General features: G+C 41.3%; 1 protein-coding gene across 1 annotated transcript in view; it reads right to left on the minus strand.

Annotated features, from left to right (window-relative positions):
* Positions 1 to 3259: 3259 nt before the first annotated feature.
* The window catches only part of Mocos (molybdenum cofactor sulfurase), a 48218-nt gene continuing 36123 nt past the window's right edge, over positions 3260 to 15354 (minus strand). Inside the window, exons 12-15 of the mRNA XM_026400053.2 lie at positions 13477 to 13582; positions 10224 to 10362; positions 5156 to 5260; positions 3260 to 3412 (exon numbers count right to left, since the gene is read on the minus strand). Coding sequence (XP_026255838.2) covers positions 3260 to 3412; positions 5156 to 5260; positions 10224 to 10362; positions 13477 to 13582 — 503 coding nt within the window. The remainder of the gene's footprint in view (positions 3413 to 5155; positions 5261 to 10223; positions 10363 to 13476; positions 13583 to 15354) is intronic.

The following is a 15354-nucleotide window of genomic DNA, read 5'->3' on the forward strand; positions in this document are numbered from 1 at the left end:
GTCAACTCTCTATATTAAAAGTTTTGTGACAATTTTTTTAACTTTGTTTTATTTACTTATGTGGTGCTGAGGATTGAATCCAGTGCCTCACACATGCTAGGCAGGTACTCTACCACTGAGCCACAACCCTAGCCCCCGTGACAATGTTTAATCAAGAACTTTGAGTTCTTTGGCTATATTGGGTTTTTATGGTACTACACATTCAAAGCTTTCTGGAAGACCAGTCTACCTTAATTATTTCAGAGTTCTTATCAAACAGCATGATGGCTGTGGCCTTGATGTGGTTCTCTCCAGCCCAAGTTTATCTCTCTCCTTCAGAACTTTGCTGAAGCTGCAAAAAGGAACCCCAATATTGTGATATTTTTTTCCTATTGTTTCCTCTAACAAGTCATTTCATTGGCATGAGGTTAGTGTCTCTGAAGACAATAGACAACAGTTTGATCAAATATTTTACCATGGTGTAACAAAGTTATCTACTTTCCAAATGGAAATATTTAGAACCTTCTATCTGCTATCCCTCCTCCTCTGTTCAGCCAATAATGGGCTTGGGGGGGTATTTTAGTAAGGTACAATCAGATACCAGGTTCTGTATCCATCATACTTCTTAGAAACAATAAAATTAACACCTGCAAGATTAAGCGGAAAACAAGTGGATTAAAGGATATTGTGTAGCTCATAGGTTCCCCCAGAAGACTAAGAACCAGCCATGGAGGCTGGACAGGGTACAGCAGACTGTGCCAGGCACAGCACCGCAAATCACCACCATGCCTACTGCCACCCAAACTGCCACCATCAAGCCATAGGGATTTTTACTTACTTTTTACAGCATTTAGTGTTGTTTGCCAGAATATTCCTTCCACTTACTAAAAAATTACTAGATTATAAATGTTGATGCTTTATCAAAATTGTTTTCTTTCTTTATTAAGACAATTAGACTTGCTTTTTTAATCTCTTATTGTTTAATTTTCTAAAATAAAAGCAACATATAGTATACTTGAAGTAAACCCTACAGAGTCATAATGTATAATCATTTTAGAGATTTCTGGACTAAGTTTGCCACTTTTTAAAGAATTTCAGAACTTATGTTCGTTAGTGAGAGGGGGCCCATAATTCTCAGTAATGGCTATATCAACATTACATATATCGAACTCCTGAGCAAAGAAAATTACTAATTAAAAGAGTTTATATGTCCATAAAAGAAGCAGTTCATTGAGAAAACAGCAAGCTTAAGTGTGAATGCACCAAAAAAAATGTAGCTTCAAAAATACATAAATCAAAAATGGATAGAGCAGAAAAGAGAAAGAGACAAATCCACTTTGTAGTTAGACATTTTAGCAACAAGACACACGATACAAGGAAAGAAAATTACAGTCTAGTATCCCTCATGAACACAGATTGTCAACAAAATAGTAGCAAAGCAAACCCACAGAGTTACCTGGGAAAGCAAGGCTGTTTCAATATTTGGAAATCAATCAATGAAACCCTCCATGATAATGCCCACAGAAGGAAAGGCAAGTGATCATATCACAAGGCAGTTAAATCATTCTGAATTTTAACCAAATTCAAATCCATTCACAATAAAAATTTCCAGAAGCCTAGGAATAAAAAGGAATCTTCTCAGTATGATAGAGCTGATCTATGAGATTTCTATAGATAAATCATACAGTGAATGAAAGATTGAATACTTTATCCCAAAATTGGGAAAAGACAAGTATAACTACTACTTGGGGGGATGGGGGAGTGTACTGAGAATTGAACACAAGTTCTTAGCCACTAAACCACATCCCCAGCCCTTTTTTTATATTTTATTTTTTGTATTTTATAGGGTCTCACTGAATTTCTTAAGTCCTCTCTAAGTTGCAAAGGCTGGCTTTGAACTCACAATCCTCCAACCTCAGAGCCACTGGGATTACAGGTGTGTGCTATTGTACCCAGCAGTATATCCACTCTTAAGACACTCATTCAATATTTTTGGAAATTCTAGCTGGGGCAGTAAGTTAAAGGGCAATAAAATTTATATTTTCATATTCAAATTTATATTTCATATTTTCATAATATATTCATATTCAAAGTAAGATGATTTTTCATGAACAAATTCTAAAAGACATCTTTTTTGAAAAACTAAATTGTCAAGTTTCAAAAGGTCACAAGATATGAGTCGCCCCATGAAAGTAAGTCCTATTTCTATACAACAACAATGAAGATTTAAACGTAGGCTTTATTACTTTTTATGCACAGGCTGTCAGGAGCACCATTCTGTTCTTACCAACTAGGTGGATTTGTGCAAATTACTTTGAACCTTGGCTTCTCCTCTAGAAAATGGAGCTAAAAACATGATTCTCAGTGTTTACGCAGACTATCTGAGATAAATAGGAATAGGAACACCATAAATGTGAAGAGCCCTCCCAAATGCCTCATTTTTCCCCCAGTACTCTATCCTACCTCAATGTTACACTTAGCTCCTGTTATCTTGTACAGAAGAAAGAATTCGTTAAAAAAAGACAAAATCCAGTCTGGCCCCTGCACTAATCTGATTAACTTCAAACTTGTGAACTATGCTCAATGTGTCAACTAAAAAGGGGACAAGGATGGTGGTCAAGGACAGGAAGTAAGAGAAACAGGAGGTTCCTGGATGATCATATAAATATTCTGGTCAAAACTCCCCTCAAGGAATGTGGTCATTAATCTGGGCCCACTGCCACCATGTACACAGGAGGACAGGGACATCTCATGTCCTCCAGATCAGTGGACATAGACACCCTTCATCAGCACAGAGAAGTTGGAAAGGGGCTGAAGATTCTTCCTAAGAAAATGGTGAAATAAAGACTGGTAGTAGGTTCAAGAGTCCTAGTTTGCTTCATAAAAACTTTATCTGGAGCCTGTGCATGCCTATGATTCTAGCTATTGGGGAGGCTGAGGAGGCAGGCTTGAGCCTAGGAGTTCAAAGCCAACCTGAGCAACATAAGGAGACCCCATCCTTTAAAACAGAATTTTCTCTTTGACCACAACAGATCATACTTCAAATATATATGAAAGCCTCACCAGGTATAGGCACAGTATTCAGTCCTGAGGCCTCGGAACTGCTCTTCTGGGTGCAGCCTCTGCAGATGTGCAGAGTGAGAAGTCAGAGAAAGCAGAAGACAGCATGCGCTTACCTCCAAAGAAAAGAACTGTCCTTATTTAAAGACCAAGTTCTACTAAACCAAACCTTAAGAACAGCAGAAATCATTGTAAGAAAGGAAATTAATGCACACAAATTTTAGGAGCTAACATCCTGGTGTTTCTTCAGAGCAGGTAAGTTGTGGAGTTCCACATTCTCTTTAGACACAGGGAGCACCTGAGATCCCACAGACAGGAAACATGGAGAAGATAAATCCAAAGATTCATGCATCAGGTATACACCAAAGTTCACCTGTGAACAAAACAGGGACAAGAAAGGCTAGGTTATTTTAGTGGTTAAATTAACTTTATAAATAATAATCCTTACAATAAAATTAGATCTCTAGAAACACACTGGGCCAAGTTACTTGGTAGGTTCTACCTGTTACATAATAGAATACAATGAACATGAGGAGAATCCTAATTCCAGACCTCAAAGGTTCTCTTTCCAAGGTGTCCTTTACCTACAGTCACCCCACATGGCTTTCTAGCTGGGTGATTCTTTCTGCATTTCTCATACATCCTGTGCTTCCTGCAGAAGCATCTTTTATCTGCCCTTAGCCTCTGACCTCTGCCAGGCTGATTTCCTCTGTTCCCTAATGCAAAAGTTATTTGGGAATCAAAATGGCCAATTCTGCACTTTTCCTTGAGAATTAAAAATTATAAATTAAGCTCTCTGAGTTCCCTCAAGATATAGATGGAAGGTCCAAAATGAAAAATTATGTAAATATGCCCAAGGTTCACCATCAATGAAAGTGAGCCAGTAAGAACCCTTAGGAGAACATGATATACCCCCAGATCTGTTAATTCCTGCATAACCTCTGTGGATGCTTTTGTTCTCAGGCCAGGCTTGGGAATTAACTAAATCTCAAGTTCATTCCTTAAGACTTATGCTTATGTGGGTAAAGAGTACACAATCCCCTCTGTACTCTCTTGGCAACTTTCTACCTTAAAGTATTCTAAAATTTAAAAAATAAAAGATTTGTGCAACAATGCTGAGAAACAGTACTCCTGTACACCAGAGACTTTGGGCACACCCATCCCTTCTGTAGGCACCTGTAGGCACTCTGCGTGCACTATATCTGCAGTGGATGTAGCCTTCATCAACTGGGCAGATGTCTTGGTATAGCACTCAAGTGCAACACCTCTGCAGACCACATCTATACAGACACTTGTATAAGGCAAAAACTGTGGAACATAACCCTGCTTTTTTAATTTCTATTGCTTCCCAGTATTAGAGATTGAACCCAGGGCTTCACATCTGCTAAGCAAGTGCTCCACCACTAAGCTGCATCCCCAGCCCTAAAACCTTGCTTTTGAAGGAACACAGTACAGAACATTTAACAATAAACTGCCCCACCACCTTAGTGTTAGAAATTGATTAAATGTTTGCATTATTTCCGTTAATTTTTTCGAATTCTTTTATGCTTCATGACCGCTTCCTTGGCTCCCTGGAATTCTTCACCAAGAAAGAGTCCCAAAAGAAAATATGAGACTGAAAACAAGTGTTCCTAAGAATCAACATGTTAGCTCAACTTTTATAACCTGGAATCTGTAACAACAACATTTAACCATTTTAGCCTTCAAGAAGATAAACTGGCAGGAATATATATATAATAAACTTTACTGAATCTATGTATTACTCTATTCACAGTAAGGCATTTGACTCTCCATGAGATCACTGCAGTGAAGAAAAGAATAATTGGGACAAAAGAAATAACCTTATTTATTTTGATGCTCTCTATGTCCTCGACAAAATTTGCAAACATAAAAATACATAAAATAATTTTTTTAAAAAAAAAGAGGAACCAATGTAAAGGAAAATAAGATGGAGACACAGACAAGGTCAGGACCTTAAAACTAGCACACCAGCCTTGGAATGTGCAGCAAATTCTCCACTGGTAAAAGTAACTTGGCATTATTATAAATATAGTTCTGGTGTCAATCATACGCCAAGATTTTTAAACAGTGTATTATATTTTGCAGTCATGCCTACCTTCCTCTGACGACTCTCAGAAAGTTTTTGGAAAACATCTTGATTTCGTTGCCCAGTTTTCTGGTCAATGCAAATCATCTGGCATCTGTGACAAGACCCCAGAACCTGCCAGGTGAGATGGGGAAAGACAGAGTTGCCATGAAAGTAACCAGACCATCACACTTTGCAAGGAGAAATCATACAGATTGAACTTGCAATCCTCCTGCCTAAGTACAGAGCCCCAAAGTGGCACTTCCTCCAAATGCCTGCTTGTTAACCCAAAAGCTACTTCTTTAGCACTGAAAAGAAAAAGACCAGTGTAGGGGTGGGGGTGTAGCCCAGTGGCAAAGCACTTGCCTAGCATGCAGGAGGCCCTGAGTCCAAATCCCAGGACTGTGGGAGAGGAAAAAAAAAAAAAAAAGCAAGGACTTAAAGAAGAATGCCTGATCTGGGAGACCAGGAAGTAAAGAAGGAAAGCACTCAGTGATGAGAAAAACAAATTGGGAGAAGAGAAACCCCCAGAGTTGGTAAGCATTGGGCCACTGAGGGAAAGCCATCAGAAAGAACCTTCATGTGCTTATGTCCTTCACCCAGAAACTTCATGTCTAGGAATTTGACCTAAGAAAGGAACTGGAAGTGAAAACACAGAGTTAAATGCCAGGATTTACCCTTATATCATTGATAGTAGGGAAAACTTGGTAACATCGTAAATGGCCATAGTAGAGAAGAATGGTGAAGCAGACCATGCTGCAGAGATGTGACCTGTATTAAAATTAATGTATAAAGTTTTTTTAAGTAAAATGGGGAAATATTTGTTTTATAAGTAAACAGGAAATGTAAAGGAAAATAAGATAGAGCCTGGGCCTGGCCAGCCTCCCTGGGCCTGGGACCTGGGGAAGGGATGCCAAGGCCCAGTAGAGCCCACCAGCCCCAGGCCCAGGCTTCAGCTACCGCTCAATAGACAACATTTTGGGTAAAAATCCTGTCACTTTGTTCATTTATTATTCATTTATTATTATTTTTATTAAAGTATTTTGTGGGCTGTTTTTTGTTTGTTTGTTTGTTTTGGTTTTTTTGTTTGTTTGTTCATTGGTTGGTTGATACCCGAGATTGAACCCAGAACCCAGGGGTGCTTAACCACTGAGCCACATCCCCAGCCCTTTTTATATTTTATTTAGAGACAAAGTCTCATTGAGTTGCTTAGAGCTTCACTAAATTGCTGAGGCTAGCTTTGAACTTGCAATCCTCCTGCCTCAGCCTCCCAAGCCATTGGGATCACAGGCATGTGCCACCACACCCAGTTTAGAGTGAATTTTTTAAAGTGTGTGTGTATACATATGTACATACATCCATACATCACCCAAAAACACATGAAACGTAATACCACACTGCCTAACACAGGTCATACTGTAGTAGAACATCTACATTCGGTGGCCTGCCATGATCTTTGGCTGCTTTGATAGCAAGCAAATATTTAAATATTAAATAGTTAATATTTAAAAAGGAAGTTTAAAATTTAATTTTTGTGAGATATTTCTTTGATTGCACACATAAAAGACGCAAAGGTACTCATTTTCTGCTTGTTTGTGTTTATGTTTATGTTTTTTTGAGACAGGATGTTGCTATGCTGCCCAGATGGACCATGAACACCTGAGTTCAAATGATCCTCCTGTCTCAGCCTCCCAGGTAGCTGGGACCACAGAAGCACATCACCCAGCCCAGCTACTGGATTTTCTTATAACCATTTCTCCTCTGCTCGCTCATGGGCACTAAAATTAGAAGCACTTGCCTACCCTGGAAGTGTCTTGGCCTGTTCCTATCAATCACATTCTGGTCAGTGGGCATTAAACTAGTGGAGAAATAACTTCTCTGTGGTACCAAAGTCAAGATGCCCAGGCCACTCAAACAAAGTGTACTCTACTGGACCTCTGTCCCACGGCTTGCCCTTGGTGCTCAGCAGACCCACCATCTCTCCAAACTTCATCTTCACATCCAGCAGCTTAGCTGGCTTTGAAAAAGATTCCGGACACTGTTTCTGGGATGCCAAGCCCACACCTGGCACTCGATCATGCTCAACAGTGGAAACTATCACTGCTATAGACAAGGATCCCTGAGATGGAACAGGAGCCAGAACTGCCCTCAGCTAGGAAATGTCAGACTCCCTGGGCCTGGCACCTGGGGAAGGGACACCAAGGCCCAGTAGAGCCCACCATCCCCACCATCCACCATCCCCTCAGCTACCCCCCAATAGACAACATCCTGGGTACAAATCCTGTCACTTTGTTCTAAAGACCCTCTTGAAGCAGTTTCTCAAGCTGGCAGAAGGAGAAAAACTTTCACTCTTCAAGTACAGATCCAAAGAAAATAATTTCCTTAGGATGTTGTCCTCTTTGGTCTTTTCTCTGGTACTCAATTGGTATTTTTAAAACTTGTGCATATAAACTCATTGAACATTAAGTCAAAGAGTCCAGAAGCTTGAAGGAAATAAAACATGTCTCAGGGTCTCCCCTTCCCATCCTCAGGGACAAACACTGTTTAGGGACTATGGCTCATCCAAGATCCTGGCACAGAACTGCACACAACCACACATCTGCAGTGTGTGGACACACCCTGACACCTGAGAAGCCACTTAGGTCTCATTCCAATTATTCCACAATGCAAGATGGACATCCGTCCACACCAGTGCAGGGAGAACCACCTCATCCTCAGGTCTTGCAATTTTCACCATGGATGACCTGGCATTCCCGTGAGCTGATATACTTAGCTCTTCTCCTTTGGAGCCACATAAATACTTATGCTTTGCTGTTCTCAATAATTTTGCAGCAGAGGTTTTAATCCACAAAATTCTCTTTTTTATTGGGATTTGTTTAAGGATCAGCTTCCCCAAAAAAGATGATAAGGTCAATGGTATAAAAGTATTCATGACTAATGATATCTGGTAAAAAAAAAAATTGATTTCTAAAAGAGACATGCCAGTCTCACAGCAACTGCTTCAACACAGAGTATTATCATCAATAAACATCTTCCATGGGCTGGGGTTGTGGCTCAGTGGCAGAGCGCTCGCCTACCATGTGTGAAGCCCTGGGTTCAATCCTCAGCACCACACATAGATAAATAAATAAAGGTATTGTGTCCATCGAAAACTAAAACAATAAACAAACAAAAAACTTCCAAAGACCTTCTAAAAGACACAGTGTTAACTATATCTTATATTATTTAATGATTTCCCATGATTCCATTTATGGATCTGTCATAATTGACTTAACCAACTTCCTTATGGATACTTAGGATATTCCCAAATTTTTCATAATCAATATCACTTCAATAAGTAATATGGTAATATGTCTTTGCAAACTTGTATGAGTATTTTTTAAATAATTTCTACCAGTAACATCATTGAGCCAAAGGGCAGGCAAATCTTAGCCTTATTAGTTGCTGTTTATTCAGAACAATGACCTACAGACAACAAAGCATGATGAGAGGTCATCTCAGAAAGGTTCCTTGACTAATGAGTTTTCCTTGTATTTATGTCTCAGGTACCTGTTCCAGGTGAGTTCCTGATAGTAGTGCTCCACTCTAGTTTTCTCTCTTCTTCTTTCTTTTCTTCCTTTCATCCTCCCTCCCTCTCTCCATAGAGCCAATAAGAAATATTTAGTGCCTACTCTGTGCCAGGCAGGGTATTCAAGAGCAGGCATCTTTAAAACAGCAGAGACCCCATGATGGGAAACAAGGAAGAGAAGAGGAGGTCAGGATGGAGGGACGAGGAGAAACGGCAGGAGGGCCAGAGCCAGAGACAGGTCTGTAGGACAGAATCTGAGGAAGAAAAAAGATAGCTTTATAAATGGTGAAGGGACAGCCGCCAAGACAAGAGGAAGATTGAGAGTTAAGTGAATAAACAAGATCCCTGGGACCTTTTGTTATATCATGTAATTTACCCTCTCCCCTGCCCCAGATCTGAAATTCTTTAATGAAGACTAAACATTTAGTGCTTTTCTGGATGGACAGGTGATGGTCCCTTTCAATGCAGAGTCTGGATGCAAGGGAGCCATATTCAAGACAGTTTATGCCACTGGCTAATACACTACTATTATTAAAACAATTTCCTTCCCCTCTGCAGATGCAATATCCTTCTGTCCCTAGTTATTTCTTATCTTGTCCATTCCATCAACAATTACGTCTTGGGTGCTAATCGGGCCAGGGCCGTTCTAGGCCTAAGAGGTACAGCAGGAAACAAAACAGTCTTGGTCCCCACCTTCATATGCTCTGGAAGGATGAGATGAGCAGGTACCGTGCAGAGTATGTGGATCAGGGCCATCCTTTCCAAGGAGGAACTCTCTGACCTGGGACCATGGACCCACATGCCAGGCAGAAGGGACAGCAAAGACATGGTGCAGAGGCAGGTGGGTTGGTTTGTTTAGGGGATGGAGGAAGAGGTTTAATATCAGAGACACAGAGAAGAAGGGGTGATGGGCTTAGAGGACAGCAGGGTCAGATTTCATAGGGCCTTATCAGCCTGTGGAGTACAGATTTTAACCTAAGACTTTTCTTCTCTTTCTCAAGTTTTTGAAACCTAAAGGTTTGAGGAGCTCAGAGCCTGGGGAAAGATAGCATCAGTGGCTTTCCCTCTGCATGCAATCTCCTCCCCAGCTGCCAGAGAGGACAGAGTCAGAGCACATGGAGGATATGGAGTGAACATGGTCATCGAGGGATCACCAGGCTTCTGGGTCCCCCTCCACGTGCTCCAGACGGCCGAAACCCAAGTTTCAGGAGCATGAGTTCTTACAGACAAACATTCTAAGAAAACAGAGTTTAAGCCTAGATATGATGATGATGTAGAGGCAGCACCAAGCCCTCTGATGGTCTAGATGGGGCACATTCTCTGTTCCTTATCTGAAACTGACCACTGCCACACTCGTAAGAAGTAAAGGTTAGACCATTCTAAGAGGCATCCCAAAATGCTGAGGTCCTTCTGCTGAGATTCTTTGAGTAAGAAACAAGGATTTCCACCTGTCACCACCCAGGTATGGGGTTGAGGTCAATTGCCACTGGCAACCCTTGAGGAAGGATGTTAGAACTTCCTGGAACTTACCTGGAAACGCAAGGGACCAATCGAGATCTCATCCCATTTCTCTTCTTCAAAAGCCCTTGTTCCATTGGTAATGATATTGGCACGGAAACGCGAGATGAGATCTTTCATCGGGAATAATTCCTCCTTTCCATTCTCATCACTGTTTTAGACATACCAAAAAGGGTGAGTGGAGGGAGGGTGGCAGATGATTGCACTGTTGTAATAATTCAGCGTGTCTGCCACCCAGTGCCTGACTTTATCAACTCTACTCCAGCCTGAGAGAATAAGGCCAAGAGACACTCATGTGCTAAGGACACATCAGCAGCCCCTTTGAGATATGGTTTCACCTCCAGGGAGCAGCCCACAAAGGCAGACCTAGTTGAAGAGATGAAGGACTTTGGAAATCAGATGAACAAAGTTCCAATTAATAAACTGGTTAAGAAAATACCAATTCTACAAAGTGGGACAAGATATTCAAACAGCTGTCAATGGGATTGACAAAAGCACCAAGACCACACACTCTTCTGGATATTAAAACATCATAAAGAAACATAGAGGGAGTTTCTTAACTTTCACCCAATCTGCAATTTTAACCAGCCTTTGCTATTTTTTTCATTCTTGTTTTGAATTTTTGTTTATTACCACAAAATGGTGCTCTGAACCTCTATGCATCCCTCACCCCCACGCAGAGAAATGCACTGAAAATAAGTCTTATCATCTCCCCGGCAAAAGAACATATCGGTATGATCCCATTACATTAGGTCTAAAAGCAAGTAAAACTATCTAGAGTAAAAAAGTTTTAAAAAAGAGGTGACCTTCAGTGGGGTTGAGTAAGAGGAACAAAAGGGAAGTTTCTAGGGTATGTCCTCTATTTGATCTGGGCATGGATTATATGGATGCAGCCATTTGTAAAAATCCATTGAGCTCTGTATTTTTGGTTTTTGCACTCTGTGTACTTCTTTTTTTTTTTTTAAGTCACAGGCAGGGGTCCTTGAACATAGTGGAATTTGACCTGGAAACAGAACTGAAAAGCTATAGGATTGGGGGAGAAGGGCTGTCAAGGTTATACCAATTCCTTCTGGATGGTGAAGGGCATGTGAAAAGCCAGGGACCAGTTTAGATTCACCGTAAGCCATGTGCAGCTCCCACACCCTGAGAACAGCAGCTTCCTCGGCTGAATGAGAGGGTTAGCACTTTGCAGTTCTAAAGTCCTTTGATTCTGAATTTGCATTCTGGGATGTACACACTTTCTTTGTGTTTTGCAAAAGAGGAAGTTATAAGTCTGAAAGCCACTGTGCATGAGAAAATCCACTGGATTTTCAGATTCAGCACAGAAAAATACCATGCAGGGGCCCCAGAAACCCTCACTTTGTACTAGTCATGGGTTCAGTACTGCTGAGGTGATCTCCTAACACTGTCAGGGCCCACCTTTGACTGCCTGTGCCATTCATCAGCATTGCTCTAAATCAGATGATGGGAAATGTTGCCTCCTCCTGGTAGAAACCAGAGTTGCAGCAAGTCTATCCCCACCTCCTAGTTTTGCACACCAAGAATCCCACACCACAGCAGACCCACTCTCTCCTGATTGGAGTGCTTGTGAAGAAGGGTCCCTCGGGCCAAGAAAACTCAGAGAACACACAAGACCCTGAAACTTTGTCACAATTCTGTTCAGAAGGAGGACAAGCTGGCCTATGGCAAAGGAGGACTGTTGTATTTAATTTCTACACACCTATCTTTTAAGAGATCCTGGAGGGGCCCTTGGCTGTTTTCATTAAGTTGTACGTGTTTTTGAGTGTGCACATGCATGCACATGACCACGTGGCACATGAGCGTCACAGGAGGCCCAACTCCAGTCCTCCTGGTGTGTGCACACGTCTCCCTGGCCTGTGGAGAGGAATGAGGAGTGTGCCCATCATAGCTCTGGCAAAATGGATTTTTCCCTAACAGCCTGGCTATCTTGGGATTTCAGTTTCCTCTAAAGAATAGTGAGGGATAGCCCAACCAAGACCCTTTCTAGACCTGAGGTGACCTCCTAACACTGTCAGGACCCTCAGAAGAGTTCTGGGTGGGAATGAGTAGGCAGGGGTGCTAGCCCTGTCTGATGGTGCAACTGACAAATAAAGCATGCCTAAAATTACAATGTTTTTCAATATTTTTTTGAGTTGTAGATGGACAAATGCCTTCATTTTATTTATTTATATTTTATGTGGTACTGAGGATTGAACCCAGTGCCTCACACGTGCTAGGCAAGTGCTCTACCACTGAGCCACAACCCCAACCCCCTGAAATTACAATTTTAAAAGCTTTACAGCCACTCCTTCTCAGTCCTCAACATTTTAAAATCTTTACAGCCACTCCTTCTCAGTCCTGTGTGAAGTAGGGCAGGGATCCTAGGGGACAGGAGACAATGGGAGGTGGGCAATGAAACTGGGTCAAATTGATGGCAACTCAATTAAAACAAAAGTTAAGAAATGGAACAATAAGGGGCTGGGATTGTGGCTCAGCGGTAGAGCGCTCCCCTAGCACATGCAAGGCCCTGGGTTCGATCCTTAGCACCCCATAAAAATAAAAAAATAAAATAAAGGTATGTGTCCAACTACAACTAAAAAATATATATTAAAAAAAAAAGAAAGAAATGGAACAATGAAATGAGAGCTGAGGGTTCTCCACTAAGATCCTGAGGGTGTCAAGAAGGAGCATTGGAAGATGCTATACTATAGTCTGGATCTTAAGTGTTCCCCAAAGATCCATGTGGCAAGGTTTGGTCCCCACTGTGGCAGTACTGGAAGGTGGTAGAGACTTTAAGAGGTAATGTCTAGTAGAAGGGTCACTGGCAGAGCAGGGAGGGAACTTTGAAAGGGATTGTGGGACCCTGGTCTCTTTCTCTTGTTTTCATTGGCCCATCCTAAGGTCAGCACTTTTGCTCCAACTATAAAGTGCCACAACAGGCCAACCTGGACTGGAACATCTAAAAGCAACAGGGCCAACCTGGACTGGAACATCTAAAACTTTGAGCCAAAGTAAAACTTTTTATCTGAGGTACTTATTATAGTAACAGTTAAGCTGACTAATAAAGTGCGGAAAAGAGAACCCTCAGGCAGATTAATGGAACTGGTCAATGGGGCTTGCTAACTTCTCTGAGCCTTGCAGGCTCATATATAAATGAAGTCTGAACTCACTGACCCTCAGAGCCTTCCTCTGCAGGTAGGAGCTGGGCCTCACTCCCAGGTACAGTTGGTTAACTGGTTTGCTAGTTCCAAGGAAGGGATCTTACCTGGTGCATAATTGCTGCTGAAGTTCCAGAATACTCGATGTGTTTATCAGCAGATACTGTGCCTCATTCACCAGGGAAAGAGTAGCCGCTGTACCAGGAGGCAGATCTGAAAATGATGGAGCATTGAAAAAGAAGAGCTTGCTTTCTTGGAAGGCTAATGAATCTTGTTTGCATGAACATGCATTTTCAAAAGGTAGACACAATTTCTATAAGGGGAAAGAAAATCACACCCTGGCAAAAGCAAAAATGTTTTAAGCATGGGACCAGACCTCCCAAAAAGCAGGAAAAATGAATTTCTAGAATACTCAGTTTAAAATAATCTGGAGGAACCAGGTGCAGTGGTACACACCTGTAATCCCAGCAGTTTGGGAGGCTGAGGCAGAAGGATCCCAAGTTCAATGCTAGCTCAGCAATTTAATGAGGCTCTAAGCAACTTAGCAAAACTCTCTCAAAATAAAAAAAAATAAAAATTAAAAAGGCTGGGGATATGGCTCAGTGGGTAAGCACCCCTGGGTTTAACCCCTGATAACAAAAAAATAAATAAAATAAAATAATATGGAGAAAATAACAATAATAAAATACGAAAGTGAAAGCATTTCAACAATGAAGACCTGGAGGCGATTCTTAGAGCAGGAGAGACGGTAGAGAGATGGAGTGGGTGCAGCTCTCCCTGAGACAGGACAAAGCAGAGGACTTGATAAGGCGGCAGGCCCAGGAAGAACTTCTGAGTCTAATCAGGGAAAAGATATTGACTTTACAAATAATGAAAGATTTTTAATTGCTGAAAGGGAAATAAAACCATTAAAAAGAAACCTCAAATCCGCTGGCATTCTATCAGCTTTGTTTGATGGGCCCGCCCTCACTATTTTTACCCTACCTGTTGATAAAAAGGGTTGGCTAGGTCAGGGCCTAGTGAATATCTCCAAACTGGGATTGTGAATCCCAGAGTACATGAGATGTGCAGTTCCTTTACTTCCATTCACCCTCACTGATAAAAAAAAAAAAAAGAGACTGCCAGAAAAGAGAGGTCCAATCCCAGCCCCTCCACAAAAGGCCCTTCTCCCACTTCACAGAGGAAAGGCCACAGGTCTCCTGAGACACACTGGCCCTGGGGGCTGAAAATCTCCAGAATGGCAAACAAAAGCCCCATTCAAAACCCTGGAGCCAGGGCTGAGAAAATGTCTCCAAAGTTTTGGGCAAATGACCCTCCCGGTAAATCCAATGGACTCTAATTCTTCACTGAAACACAAAACTAAAGAACCTAAGTAAGTTTTCAAGTGACAGATGATTAAAGGCATTTTAATGTTAGATCCCTGTGCTTCAGTCACGAAGTTCAGAAGAAAGGTTTGAGTGACAGTATGGTAACCAAAACCTCCTTCCTGCCCCCCCCCAACCCCTCATTATTACTGAAATGAGGTTTCTCAGAAGAGAGCCAGGCTGAGCATAAACAGGTCTGGCCATAAGTGACTCATTCACAGATGTGGGAACCAGTGACTGGGAACCCAGCTGGCTCTGTAAAGGATTAATTTTCAGCAGTTTTTGCTTATTATGTTTAATAAGTGGTTTTCAAAATATATAATATACTTATATTGCTTTCATCAACTGGATACTGTTTAAATTATAATAAAAATTCAACCCCCCCCAAAAAAATAGTTTCCTAACACACATAGAGTTTCATGATCACAGAAAACTCCAAAATAAATTTAATACATTTCAATTTAATTTTAGTTTGATACAAATGTGATACGGTGATCAATAAAAGACTTCAAGCATAAAATATAAAACGCCAAGATAAAATTCTGTAGAAGAAGTGGGAAGGAAATAAAAGTTGAAGAAGGAAAAGGAACCGGATGCGGTGGCGCACACCTAGAATCCCAG

The sequence above is a fragment of the Urocitellus parryii genome, chromosome 13 (assembly GCF_045843805.1).
Source record: "Urocitellus parryii isolate mUroPar1 chromosome 13, mUroPar1.hap1, whole genome shotgun sequence".
NCBI classification, from domain to species: Eukaryota; Metazoa; Chordata; class Mammalia; order Rodentia; family Sciuridae; genus Urocitellus; species Urocitellus parryii.